At 36.6% G+C, this 15,496-nt stretch overlaps 1 protein-coding gene across 1 annotated transcript in view; it reads left to right on the top strand.

Annotated features, from left to right (window-relative positions):
• LOC121728650 (proton-coupled amino acid transporter-like protein pathetic) overlaps positions 1-11,769 on the top strand; it is a 50,504-nt gene extending 38,735 nt beyond the window's left edge. The window contains exons 4-10 of the mRNA XM_042116874.1: positions 740-890; positions 6,097-6,218; positions 7,232-7,316; positions 8,548-8,789; positions 9,255-9,467; positions 10,137-10,306; positions 11,463-11,769. Coding sequence (XP_041972808.1) covers positions 740-890; positions 6,097-6,218; positions 7,232-7,316; positions 8,548-8,789; positions 9,255-9,467; positions 10,137-10,306; positions 11,463-11,701 — 1,222 coding nt within the window. The 3' untranslated portion in view covers positions 11,702-11,769. The remainder of the gene's footprint in view (positions 1-739; positions 891-6,096; positions 6,219-7,231; positions 7,317-8,547; positions 8,790-9,254; positions 9,468-10,136; positions 10,307-11,462) is intronic.
• Positions 11,770-15,496: the final 3,727 nt, after the last annotated feature.

Genomic DNA, 15,496 nt, shown 5'->3' with positions numbered 1-15,496 from the left:
CCTTTTTCAAGTTTACCACACGAGCTAAAATATAAAATATGGCATCAATTTTTATGTCAGCGAAAAATATTGTAAACGGGATTTTTAGTCAATATTGTCCTCGGTATCCGGTGCAAGTTTATATTTCTATGGGCCTCGGTATCAGTACCTACCACAAAATTCAGTTGAAAAGTTAATAACAGGTATATTGGTGAAAAATATTCATAAATTCAGAGTCAAACCTTTTAAAGCAATCTTGTAAACGTTAAAATTTTCAAACTCCCATAAAACTGAGCCTGCGAGGTATTCACGAAAAAGTTTAGAAAAACCCTCGTGTTACAACTTTTAATGAGCCCAAGTCTAATTGCGAGCGATGAATTGGCAAGTTTAAATGTATCCTATGTAAGTATACTAAAATGTTATAAAGCTGAAAAATTTGTTTGAACCAGGCGCAGTCACTACACTAAAAATTTATCGCTGATAAAGGATAACTAAAAATTTCCTTTTATTATTTGGCAAGATTTTGAGATCTAAGGTCAAATCCCAAAGATTTGACCTTAGATTTTGAGGGGGTAATGTCCCCTGAGACCCCCCCTTCGGACCGCGCCTGGTTTTAACGCTAATCTCACGAAGTAATGGGCTGATTTTAATATATTTCGGCACAGAAATAGAGTTCCCCGTAGGGTAGGACATAGGTTACTTTTTAAGGAACGTCTTCATCTTCGTCCAAGTATTCAAAGCAACTTTCGCTCAATTTCAGGAGTTTCGGAGCGTTGGCGCATTTACTCAAGGCATCTCTCGGCTCCGGCGTGCTGGCCATGCCACTGGCATTCAAGAACGCTGGTATCGTCGTCGGCAGCTTTGGCACAATCTTCATAGGCTTTATCTGCGCACACGCCATTCATATTCTGGTAAATATTTACTAAATTATTTGCTATTGGGCCAGTGGCCAGTGTATAACTATCTATCGTAAAAATCGTCATGTTAATAAAAAACAGATACTTACAGCTTAAAAAAATCTAAGCTCACGGGCCGTGGTCCTCATGGGTCGGGGGCTCGTGGCATTTTACCATTCCTGCCACGGGCCACCCTATTGTGACACCACTAGCGTACCTTGCCAGTAGAACACAAAATAGCCACATTGCCACATTGAAAATACACTCAGTTAATTTAATGTGATAGACTAAAAAACTTCCTTGGAATCTTTCGTGTCTATCATATTACATCCTACTTACAGACCGGCATAATTGCAATACATATTGGGTATAATATTTCCATCAATGCTATCGCAAAGTCTAAAAATGATTAATATGTCGCACGTATACCGTATAATAATATTATTATGCCACTTAAAAATATATCCTTTGCCTTCGCTTTTTCTTTATCTAGCCTTTTTATCAAAATCTGAAATGCTTTATAACTTAAGGGATCTAATATAATTCTTTTTAATTTAACCTAGTGGCGTACATTTTTAATTTACGTACCTGATTGGGCGTAAAGCCGACATTAATCACTTTTATCTCGTCAGATAAACAACGCAATTAGCAGCCTACATTATTAAATAAACTAGTTCATCATCAGCAGGTAGTACTTAGTTTTAATGTTTAATTAACTTTGTTGAGACTTTGATACAGAAGTAAATGATAACTCGACTGTAAAATCAGAAGTGTGTGATTTATTTATTAAACTTACAGCTATACTTATAATATACAAAATTGGATTATTATAATACACAAAGATAGAGACAAAACATAACACACATGAAAGAGACAAAAGTTGAGAGGGAAGATATTACTTTTAATTTACTTATAACGTGTGAAAGAGGGGGACATGTCTGAGCGAGATAAAATCCGCGAGGGAGGATATGTGAGTGCCTGAACCGCAGCAGATTTGCACCCGAACAAATGTTACTACAACTTTAATTTAATGAACATTTTAACATAAACTCCATGCACTTTCTATCAAACTTTCTATCAAGCTATTCATTAAATTTTTTTTCATTAAATAAGTTCCGATATTCAACCCAGGATACTGCCAATGTTTGTGACGTCTAAAATCGACGCCATGCTGTTGAGTGATGATTCGTTCTGATAAATCCGCCAGGGCAATGATGTAGATATTTTTTTTGGCATGTACTAGATGTCCCGCGCGGCTTCGCCCGCGTAAATTAGGAATTTTACAGAAACCGTACATTTTCCCATAAAAATAGCTATGTATACTCCCTTCACGTGGTTCTATATCTTTGCCATATATTGCTATAAAAATTGCTCCAGTAGTTCGTGAGAGAATTCCCTTTCTAATATTTCCCCCGATTTTCCCACATTTTCCTGAGTTTCTTCAGTCGTATTAGTCTTAGAGTAAAAATATACATATAGCCTATAGCCTAAATCGCCTTGATAATTAATGAGCTATCCAACATTAAAATAAGTTTTTAAATCGTACAGCCCCTGTAGACAAGTGGCAAAACGCTAACGCTAACGCTAGCGCTAGCGCTACAAAATGTATGGATTTGACATTAGTATTCGCTAGCGAAGCGATGACTTACGTCAAATCGCATACATTTTGTAGCGCTAGCGTTAGCGTCAGCGTTAGCGCTTTGCCACTTGTCTACAGGCCCAGGTCCGTTCCTGAGATTAGCACGTTCAAGCAAACATACTCTTCAGGTTTATAATATTAAGTATAGATGTTTTTTTAATTATCACTTGACAAACTCGAGTCTCGATCTAAAAGACTATGAAAAGTATCAATAATAACAGGGTCATAATAGGCTCATAACCATGGGACGATACGTGGTATAATATGGTAGTGATGATGATAATGAATGTAATTTCTATAGTAGCATATGCTTTCCTTTCTTAAAACAACGCCGAAACTCCCAAACTTGTATCTATAAAGAATCAGGAGTTCTCTCAGCATCTTCCGAACCACCGTATACCAGGTATACCTCGGTGCAAAATCTTAGTTGTTGGTAGCATATGCTTAGAATACTTCTCACGAAACAGAAGTCACCACATGTTTCCCTATAAATTTTGAGGAGTTCCATCGATTACTATGGATCCTTCATCAGATCACCACATTTGTGAATATAATACCAAATTGGGATGATACCCTATATATTATACTAACAGAAAAATTTTGAAAATCGCTTAACAAACGGCGGAGTAATCGTTGAACATAATAAAACGAACATAACACCTTCCCCATTTTGAAAGTCGGTTAAAATTGTAGCCTATGTGTTATTCTGATGTATAAGCTATATTACTGTAAAGTTTCATTAAAATCAGTTCAGTAGTTTTTGCGTGAAAGAGTAACAAACATCCATACATCCATACATCCAAACAAACTTTTGCCTTTATAATATTAGTAGGAAGTAGGATAGGATAGTAGGATGAAATATCATCGTAAACAGAACTAACGAGTAGGCCGATCAGTAGAGATCTTGAAAATACGTTTGACGTAGTATGTCATATCAGCCGGCACGCTCCGGTAAAGGAGAACTGTCAAACACTTGTCAAAAATGACGTTTTTGTATGATAGAAGCGTTTAGTTCCTTTTCTCGCCACGTTCAAATAAAGCCTTGTCGAACTGTATATTCGCCCGTTTGTTTGAAGTACTCCTTAGTTCTGTCTACTCTGAGTTCTGACATAATCACATAACGAACGAAAACGTTTTGAAACGTCCATCCTAATTAGTGTAGTGCGAGCAGTGACGGATTAACCCTTAATCAAATTAAGCAATTGCCTAGGACATCACGTCTGAGGGGGGACAAAAAACATCCGTCCGTAGGGCATCACGTCTCACCACTTCACTAAAAACCTCAGCAAAAAAAGTTTCTAGAAAATAATTAGTAAGTTTTTAGGTGGTAAAAGCTTAAAGACAGATTCTAGTTGACATACGATTGGGGGGGGGGGGGATTGACATTTCGTACCAATATACAATTCAGGTTTTCCCATTAACACCTAAACGCCTCAAATTGTTTGTCATTATACAACCATTAAGCGACCATTACGCAACGACTAACACTTTCTATTATAGCCCTGTCCCACAAATTGCCTTTTACCTTCCCTTTTTGTTTGTTTTGCTGCGATTCACAAACAAATATGCCTACGTAACTGCTATTTATTCGCTTATTTTAATGTAATAAATTCCCTAGTGATGTGCCTCGCATTTGTCGATAGCTTGCATACATATTTCCTAAACCAGAGACCAGCCTAAACAAATAATTTAAAACTGATACAGTCCTCTGATAAATGTTACAAATCAGAATAAAAATTTTTGAACAAATATGCCTATAATTACTTGCCTATCTAAAATTGCTCATGGCTAGTTTTAATTAAATTAACTTTAATTGGTTTTTTTTCATCACTTTCATTCTTTTGATAACCAAAATATGAATTTTATTTCACTGTTAGTTTTTAACACACCGAATATGCCTCAGAAGGCTTGCCTACTCATTTCTGTGTATAACCTGGCAAGCCGATGTGAACAGGTAAGTCAATATAGGTGACTCCATCGTTCTGCTAACTTATCGAAAGTTATATCTAAATTATTTTATTACAAAATCAGTCATATAGACTTGCCTGCAAAAAATCATACTTAAAGTACTGTTGCCAAGCTAAAAACTTTAAAAAAATAGCCATGAGCACTTTTAGATAGGCAAGTAATTATAGGCATATTTGTTTATAAATTATATTTGATAAAAAATATGTCTCATCTGGTTATCAGATCGGTGAAGGTCGACCTCCCACGGTCTCCTCTACTATTACAAATACTTTCTTTTCCACAAAAATCATATTAGCGTTTCAACAATATCGTTGAAACGCTAATATTATTTTAGATTGGAGTATGCTCCATACACTAAAAACTCGAAAGTGTATGTCTATCTGTTACCTCTTAGCCTTAGGCTGAACCGATTTTGCTGAAATTTGGTATGGAGATACTTAGAGTCCCGGGAATGGAATAGGATAGTTACCGAGTTGCGAGCATCATTTGGTTTATATTTTACTTTGATAGAAAAATTTAAATGAAAAAAAATATTTTTAAGCCAAATTAAAATAAAAGAAACTAAAACAAAAAGAATATCGATAAAATATAAAAAATACAGGGGTCGTCTTTAATGAATATTTTGCCTAGCTTAAAAAGTAAATAACATTTACAAACCCTGTTTCAGGACAATGAGTACCACAAACATTATACATTTTTTACAACTTTTTTTAACCAACTTTTCGTTGCTCGGTTAGGAACTTTATCGCAGCACGAAATTAAATTTGCTCCATAATTGCAATTGACTTCCCGATTTACTTTTTAGTTCGGTGATAACTCTTAAGGTGGCCATACACGGGACAATTATCGTAACGATTTATCTTCTCGATGTTAAAATCGAACGACAAATTGTACGTGTGTACGATCGATTGGACGATTTTTTTGACGATCGATCGAAACGACAAATAGTCCCGTGTATGGGCACCTTTAAAGCTATGGCTAGCTATGGTAATGTAATTTGACATTTAAAGTTATAATGAGTTCACCCATAATTCGAGGGTACTAAAAAAATGTTTCTACCGTGATCACTTCATTGCTTTTCCGCGGTCTTTTGGACCTTCACCCCCGTAAATCGATGTAATACTTGCAGCATGCCCCATCCCTATTCGTAATATGATAAACGACATGTAGACATAAAGCGGATTTGTTGGTAAAATTATTGTTATTGCTAATTTTAAATACTTATAATATGCACGACAGCTGCCCCTGAATAAATATTCCATTTGTCATAAAACGAGAATAATTTATATACAGACAGTATACACTATACAGAATTTTACAAGACTGTAATGGTTTCTGTCGCAAACTATAATAATTGTGTAGTTTAGTGGTTTGCCGACAACGGACAAACTCATTAGTCATTTTACTTTTGACATTTTACATATGTTACACATAGTTTACTGTGAAAGTATACGTTAATTAATATATTGTAGCAGTGTTGAAAAAGCATTTTTTGTGAATTGTATATACCATACCAATGATAATGATTTATTAGTAATATGTATTTTTTTAATAGTATCTCTTTCTGTTTTGAAAAGGTTCACCACACCTATATTTTTATCTTTTTTATTTCAGGTAAAAACATCACAGAAATTGTGCGCCGAAATCAAAAGACCGTCCTTAGGTTACGCAGAAACCTGCGAAGTGGTCTTCCAAAACGGACCAAAACCAGTACAAAGATACGCCACATTTGCCAGGTAAAGGAATAAATAATTTTAAACGATAAAATCGACTTCAAAGTTCAAATAATATAAATTATATAATATGACCACCTTTGAAATATTTTCTTTACAACAAAAAAAATATCATGAAAATCGTTAGATTGCCGACAAAGTTATTCGCGAACAAAAATACAGTCGAATTGAGATACCTCCTCCTTTCTGAAGTTGGTTAAACACTTAATGTAATATTTACTAACAAAATTTGAAACTTTGTTAAAATAAACAATCTGATCTCACTTGTTTTCCTTTTCATCCGTAAAATTAGTTTTATTTGCAATAACAAAACAATTGAGTCGAAATCCGTAAAATCTATTTTCGGAGAGGTTAGAAAGATTTCGTTAGAAAGGTTAGAAATGTTTTCTTTCAAAGAGTTAGAGAATAAATGATAAGAAACCCACATCATTCTTGAAAATTATAATTGTCTGAGTTTGACATACGATGGGACCGATATTGACGAATTTCCAAGATAGGACAATTCAAAAATCTCATAAAATAGACCTGCCCGAAATGCTCCATACAAACTGCTACTCGATTATGACGTCACCGCTAGGGTAGCTTGTATGCATCGCAGGAGAACTTTGTTCGATAGCTATATTAACTATTGCGTTCATGAAAGTGGTTTCATAACAAAAGTTGCTTTAAATTACATGAGTTATCGAATGGTATACAAATATTAAGAAATTTATTAAAAAAATATATTGACTCTACTATCCAACTTTGAAGGTGCATAAAAAATACATAAGTTATATTTAGCTGAAATTTTACAATTAGTGCTTATTTTTTGCCGTTATATTATGATAATTATATCATAATATAACGGCAAAAAATAAGCAATTTATTTAAAAATCTGCTAATATTTGACCTCGTCCCTATTATATTAACCATCGATGACGTGTCTAAGCGAAAACAAAGCCTCAAGTTTTCGTAGGACCGAAATAACTTAGTTATGTAATCTGGGCCAAAAATGAAGGTTATTTTCTTTATTTCAGAGAGTTAGCAGACTGGGCTTTAGCGGTGACTCATATGGGAGCCTGCTGCGTATATGTTGTCGTCATTGCCGAGTCTTTCAAACAGGTGATAACCATTTTCATTATGTTTTTATGAAATATTTACGAAAACCTATTAACTTTAAATCTTATATCTTTAAACGAGCAATTCTTGTATATATATAAATGGTGAATCAAGGTATAAAAAAGAATATAAAATGTCAATATTCATATGAAATGAAGTGCCCAATATAAAAGTGGTAAATTACTTTTTATGTTGATGGAAAAAACGCTGAAAAATGCAACTGGACCATGTGTCGTTAAGAGGAAACGCTAACACTGTTTTTCCATACAAACGTACTCCCCAATTTACTCCCTGGACATTGCGTCTGGACAAATGATTTTTATACAATATTGGGATCTGTAATTATGGTTATGCCCCTACGTTCGATTTTATCTAAATTTACTAATAAATAAAAAAATATGATCCTTCTAAAATTGTAAAAAATAAATTCCCCGTACCCCGCCAATCCGCCGACCATAAAACAAATTTGAAAAATCTTTAAGATAAAATAAAAACGTAGATATTTATAAAAATAATAATTAGATAGGCTCTATTTTAAAGGAGGAATCAGAGGACTACGTTACCTCGATTTACTGTATCTGTCTCTATCACAATACACGTGCCGGCGTAGAGTGAAGCGTGATGGCAATAGTTTATTCGTTTAAATTCTACTGCACCCGCATTCCCTCTTAAATACCAAACTAAATGGGTAAGGGAGATCGCAGACGAAAGACTTTTTGTGCGATCGAGTCTGCGGCGCCCATGCCGACTGTATGGGCTTATTGGGCGCCGCAGACTCGATCGCACAAAAAGTCTGTCGTCTGCGATCGCCCTAAGATGCGTTAAACATGCGTCAAGCATACGCTTGTTTAGGTCATTCGTTTGATTAGTTTCATTTGAGACTTAATGGACGTGCCCATATAATAGGTAATAACAATGATATTCCATGTTACTAACGGAAACTAGATTGGAAGTTTACGGTAGCAACGCGTTGCCACTTCGAAGATGCCTGCAGGCATATCTCACATACATAATGACATAACGAATATATGACTTGACATTGTCTTTTGAACAAAAAAGTGGTTACGCATTTCTGAGAATCTTTTGTAAGACATTGCGTATTTTAGAAACTCGTTGGGTAATAATATTATAATTACTATGAAAAGTAGCCCCACGTAAAATATTGGGACAACAGATAGGATGTCCACAATTACTAAATTAAAAATAATACTTAATATCTAAATCTTTGTTCCAGGTATCCGACCAGTATGGTGGTCCTAGCTGGTCCGTAACAGCCTTCTGTGGCCTCACCCTGGTGGTCCTATTACCGCTGACTCAGATCACGAAACTAAAGTACCTGGTGCCTTTCTCTGCTCTGGCGAACTTCGTTTGGCTGGGGTCTATATGCATCTGCGTGTACTACTGTTTGAGAGACCCTCCCCCGATCTCCAGTAGAAATGCCGCTACGTCGATCAGTGGGCTACCCAATTTTATAAGGTAAGGATCTGTTAGTTTTTTTTTTTTTATTGATGAAACGAATTACACCACAAAAGTAGCATACTGCCTTTTAAATGACTGATAGAACTTTTAACACAATTCTTTAACCAACGAATTAAATATTATTGCACTAATATTCCCGCCAATGTAAAGTGGTGTTAGAAGAAAAACGAATCTGACCTTTTTAACGAAAATCTTAAGCATCGGTGCATTTAGCTACAAAAATTACAGTACGTTAATTTCAAACATTACATCTGGAAAAGGTACTATCAGAGAAGTTGATTCCTATGCGAATCGGGGACCTAAGCAGTTTGGTTGCGTTACGTCAAACCCAGCTGACAGATCACAATTAACATTGAATTGACATATTCGACCAAATAACGTTGGTCTGTCAATTGCATAGGAATCAACTTCCTCGATGGTACATTCAAGGTTACTCCAATAAAATCCAATTTCCCATTCCAGCACAAGTCTATTCGCCATGGAAGGTATAGGTGTGGTAATGCCGATTGAGAATGAGATGATCAAGCCCAACCACTTCCTCGGTTGCCCTGGAGTACTGAACATTGCCATGTCAGCTGTGGTCCTGATGTATGGGTTCATTGGTTTCGCTGGCTACCTCAACTACGGGGAAGACGCAAGGGGAAGTCTCACGCTGAATCTGCCTCAGGATGAGATGTGAGTATAGTATTTATTGTATAAAAAGACTAGTCCAACGGCGAAATGGGGGCTTCATATAAAATAACGTAGGTATGAGATTTTGTGCCACATCTTGTCATTATGTACTAACTGACTAAATATGTAAGCCCGATAGTAAACAATGGTAAAAGTGAGATCGCACCAACAAGAATAAAAGGACCCCGATTCGTTGATAATGCAACATTGCAGCATTGTCCTTTGTTTTTTTTTTTTTTTTTTTAATGAAATAAGGGGGCAAACGAGCAAACGGGTCACCTGATGGAAAGCAACTTCCGTCGCCCATGGACACTCGCAGCATCAGAAGAGCCGCAAGTGCGTTGCCGACCTTTTAAGAGGGAATAGAGTAATAGGGGAGGGTAGGGAAGGGAAGGGAATAGTTGAGGGTAGGGAAGGGAATAGGGTAGGGGTTAGGGGATTGGGCCTCCGGTAAACTCACTCACTCGGCGAAACACAGCGCAAGCGCTGTTTCACGCCGGTTTTCTGTGAGAACGTGGTATTTATCCGGTCGAGCCGGCCCATTCGTGCCGAAGCATGGCTCTCCCACGTATAAATATTGTTGGTTACAGTCCGTTTGCTAGCGAATAGCAAGTTGGTATTCTCACAAATCTCCATTCCAGTCTTACACAAACCACCAACTCTTTTTTTCAGCCTGGCCCAAACAGCCAAGACGTTGGTAGCGAGTGTGATGCTGCTGTCGTTCGCGCTGATCTTCTACGTACCAGTCGACGTGATATGGAGACGAACACAGGACAAGATACCCGCCAGGGCTCACAGGTGGAGCTTGGCAGGCCTGAGGTTCTTCGGGACGTTGTTTATAGGTAACTGCTTTAAAATGATAGCTAAGGAAAATTAAACTTCGACCTAGGAATAATTCGCATAGAGCTGAAAATAATTATTGATAGAGTCGTTAATTACACCATTACAAAAAATCCGAAGAATCTCCGTTGATCCTCTTAGTTATTTTTTACTTTATTTAAGGTTAACGGTAAACGATAATTTTTTGCAAAAATAAGTTGAGCTAAACATCGTACTTATATTATTTTCTCTCGGAAGAATATCTTCTTTAAGCAAACTTCGTATTGAGAATCCTTATAATTTGTTTCGTTTAATTAATGTTTCGACCCGCATGCTGCTAAGTTTTGTTTATAATAAGTATATTAAATTTTATTCGACAAATAATTTCATAGTATTAAACTTACAATTTAAATCTCGCCAAACTATTGATTGACGGTTGAAGTTGGAGTAGTAGCTGTTCAATAGTGGCATGCTTAATAATAAAATTAATTAATAATGAACTTGTATAACTGTACCTTTAGATTCCATTGTTACCAATAATCAATCAATTTCAGTCAATCTCATGTCTAACCGAATCACTATTTACATGACAGACAGACGGACGGACAGACCGAACCTATAAGGCTGGCCTCACACAGCCGGAATTTCATAATCGGAAATTCATATTACCATACATACATGGAGTCCTGAAATACAGGGTCATCCTATTTTAGGCTCCATTTCACACGTTTAAATGTCTCTGTAATTGTATTCTGTACCATTATCTGTAGTTTGTGTGAAAAATAAACCTTTATATTATTATTATTTATTATTATATTCTTACAGATCGATCTATGAAATTCATAATCTGAAAAAATCAAAATGTGTGTGGAGCGTACTGATATTGTATGGTATTCCGATCTTTCTGAATTAATAATATGAATTTCCGATTATGAAATTCCGGCTGTGTGAGGCCAGCCTAAGGGTTCCTTGTTGACTACGGAACCCTAAAAAGTAACGAAGAGATAGACAGTTAGATATATAGATACTACTAATATTTAAATTTAATATAAATAAAAGTCAATATTCGGCCTAATGAAAAACAGTAACTACAATAATTGTGTAAATATAACTGATTATTAATGTTTTTCGTCTTCGAGGCTTCCCTAGTCTTTACTTTAACCAACAATTTTGTTTCAGTCGGCTTGGCATCAGCGGTGCCCCGACTCGAGATGTTTATGGAGCTGGTGGGGGCTGTGTGTCTATCCGTCATGGGCCTGGCACTCCCTGCCATATCCGAAACCGTCTTCCGATGGGGCAAAGACTTGGGCACTTACCATTGGGTGCTCTGGAAGAACATTCTGATAGTTTTCTTCTCATTAGTCGCCATGGTGTCAGGAGTTACCTTCTCTATCAAGACCATGATAGAAAACTTGTGATAAATAAGTGATAATTGTTATTTAATGATAATGACTGAGATTATAATATAACTTTATACGTAACTGTTGATTTGTAATTTTATTGGTTGGTCTCTGAAGAGTCTAATAATATTAAGATAGACAAGGATGCTATGAATTATAACAACGCTAAAACATTGAAATTAAACTCATGAACTTCGTGGACTTTAACAAAAACGTTATAAAATATAATCTTTTGGCGCTAACACAGCACCAAATTTTAAGGCGTAACTTTTTTTGAAGCATTTATGATTTAAGTTTCAACATCATAGTCTTAAGGAAAAGCTATTTTAAGGTCAAGCAAGACAGATTGTTGATAAGTCAGGGTGTTTAAAATCTAACAGTTTATTCTCGGTGGCTACTCGACTACAAAATTAAGTAATCAAGCTAGTAAACGTTAACTGCCCTCAATGTAATTTAGCAGCAAGTTCGTAAACTTGTAACTACCTGGCTCTATGAGATAATTAACAGCCGTGTGTCAGAGCTTAAGTGGTTTCCTCTAGTTAGTAGTTTAAGAGGTCGTAAATGATGCGACAGACATAACAGTGTAAGTACTTTGTGTAGACAGTGTATGCTATTAAGTACCTGAGTAGTGAGTAGCCATAATAGATCCTTAAGGGTCGCAATGACGTCAGGGATGCAAGGAACTGCCTTCGAAGAAAAAAACATGTTGGCAAAAATTTGGTATCTTAAAAATACTATACAGGGTGTAACAAAAATAAGTGATAATACTTTAGGGTGTGTGCGTGTTCCTTGTAGAGAGTTCACTGTGAAAGTAGCAGCGCTGAAAGAGCAAAAATTTTTTTCACTTTTGTATGGGGAAACTCGTGACGCTCGGGCCATTGCCCATACAAAAGTGAAAAAAAAATTTCGTCTTTCAGAGCTGCTACTTTCACAGTGAACTCTCTATAACAAGGAACACGTACACACCCTAAAGTATTATCACTTATTTTTGTTACACACTGTAGAGTATAGAGTTATTAGACCATTTTCACTCACTCACACATTAGTATGATTACAGATAAATTAAGTATTGCAAAACATGGAAATGCTTCCTAGTTATCTTCCTTGATAATATTATTGAATTATAAAAAATCGGCCAAGTCCGAGTCGGACTAGCGCACGAAGTGTTCCGTACCGACACACAGCAAAAATAGGCTAAAATTGTGTTTTTTGTATGGGAGCCCTCCTAATTTTTTATTTTATATTTATTTTATTTTGTTTTCAGTACCTATTTGTTGTTATAGCGGCAACAGATCACAATCTGTGAAAATTTCAGAAGTCTAGCTGTAGCGGTCCTTGAGATACAGACAGACGGACAGACAACGGAGTCTTAGTAATAGGGTCCCGTTTTTACCCTTTGGGCACGGAACCCTAAAAACAATATCCCACACTAAGTGTAAGTAACTACAACGCAATGCAACGGAGCGACGACGTTGCGACACGATAGGGCCAAATTATTATGTAACACCTTTATTATTTTCAGCCAATCAGCTTTATCCTTTATCCATTCAAATATAGATTATTGGATATATTTTAGTCATATCAGGGCAAAGCCCCATTTATTGCGTATATAAATAAAATACAATAATGAGAGGTGAATCTCCTGAAATTAAGCAATTTATTCCACACGGTAACAGTTCTTTGATCTCGTATTTTATCATCCTGAACAGGCGACATTTATGACGAAAATTTGTCTGTACACTTATTATATTGTAAAGACCTAAAGTAATTATGCCTTTATATTATTTACTCGGGCCCTTCTACACGACGTTTTTTTACGCGCTGTCGACGCGCGTTTCTGATCCGCGCGTCACCTGTGCGTTTTCATCGCGTTTTGGCAAATATTACACGTTTTTTTGACGCAAATAAAATGCGCGTTTGTATCGATACAAACGCAAGATGAACGCTAATGAAGCGCGCTTTTAACACGCGTTTGTATCGATACAGAATTACAGGCCCAAGTTGAACGCTATAGAAACGCGCTTGGAACACGCGTTTGTATCGACACAAACACACTGCGACTCAGCGGGGAACGACGGGTGGAGAGGGGTGCGCGCGCCGTGTCACGAATGAGATATAAACGCGATACAGTCGCGATACAAGCGCGCGCTTACAGCACGTCCTAGTTGCGTTCGAAAAACGTGCGTTTGTATCGATACAAAAATAAGGATTGCGTCGAAAGGTTACACGCGTTAGCTTCCTTGCGTTTGTTGAGCGTTCAACTTGCATTTGTATCGATACAAACGCGCGTAAAAAAACGTCGTGTGGAAGGGCCCTTACTGGATGTTGTTCGCAACTCTGATATCGTTAAGTCGCGAAAACAGTATGTCTTTCTGCAACAAAAACTATCCTATGTCCTTTTCAGTCTCTCAAAGTATCTTCGTACCGTATTTCATCACAATCGGTTTAACCGTTTGAGTGTGAAGACGTCCCGGTTTCCCCTCGGCTGGATTCGAATCTGTGACCTTTGGTTTGTGCGTCGAAGCTCTACCCAACTATGTCATAGAGGACGTTAAATAATAATACCTAAAAGCTAGCCAGATTACAGGTTGTAAGCATATTTTCATGTTCCTAAGTTTTAGTAGTTGATCACTTTAACCGTACTTTAAAAAAGACAATTACTTACCATTATCTTAAACATCAGCTCGTTTACAAATCAACTTACAATCAATTCATTAATGTCCATTAAACGATAGAAAAAGTCAACCTTGGGTCTTCCGGTCATCATTGCCTGAACCATCATTTTCTAATGTCATGCCATGATAACTACAAATTAAGCTAATTTTTTATGTCCTCGATTAAATATTTTATGACAGAGCGTTTTAATAATTGATACGTGTACTATCCGAAGGCATGTACTTATTAAAAGTAATTTTAGTATTGGTCACCCATTAGATAGCTTGGCAAAAATTGTTTGGTACCATCCATAAAGTTAATATACCTAGCGGAATTGAGAAACAAAGGCCTGAGCAAGAGAGATGTCACTATCAGTAACACTGCGTGGTAAAAAGAGACGTGTGATACATGACAGCAGCACTCTTTTTTGGACGTCCAGTCGGCACGTGCCGCACGTTGACAATTTAATCTCATAGAATTCATGATTAATCATGCTCGTGTAAGTGTATACATACACATATTTTTCACACAGATGAAAACCAATTTTGGTTACGTTTGACAGCTCGAGATTGTTGCTCTATTCCCCTAGGTATATTAACTTTATGTTACCATAGATGGTACCATCAAAAAAATTGATTAATAGGCATATGACGGACCTACGTCATTTGGTCGGATTATATTGTCAATTCAATGTTAGCTGTGATCGGTCGAATGGGTTTGACTTAACGCGACCAAATTACTTAGGTCTGCTATCTGCCTATGAATCGACATTCGACTGCACTTAGATTTTTTTTATCGATCGTTCTAATATTTTTGTGCATGGCCTTTAGGAGGCGTCCACAAATTACGTGAGGTGTTTAGGGGGGGAGGAGGTCGAGTCAAATCTCATCTAATCTCACGTTGGGGTAGAGGTCTCGGCAAATCTCACGTAATTTTTTTCTCAACAAAATAATACTATTTTGGTCCATTTGGTCCAGATTGTACGTATGCTTAAGATTTAATTGTAAGCGTAATCGTTATCAAATTCATTTAAAAGAAAATCTACTAATAGTCCCCAGTACACGGAACTAACTTTTTTCTGATACATACAAATTTACCACTTTGTGAGTGCCTTGTTTACGAAGAGTCCGACAAACTTTTCTATGCGAAAAATTTTGG

Source organism: Aricia agestis, chromosome 7 (genome assembly GCF_905147365.1).
Source record: "Aricia agestis chromosome 7, ilAriAges1.1, whole genome shotgun sequence".
In the NCBI taxonomy this organism is placed as follows: Eukaryota; Metazoa; Arthropoda; class Insecta; order Lepidoptera; family Lycaenidae; genus Aricia; species Aricia agestis.
The sequence above is the reverse complement of the archived record's forward strand: the minus strand, read 5'-3'. Positions and strand labels throughout refer to the sequence as shown.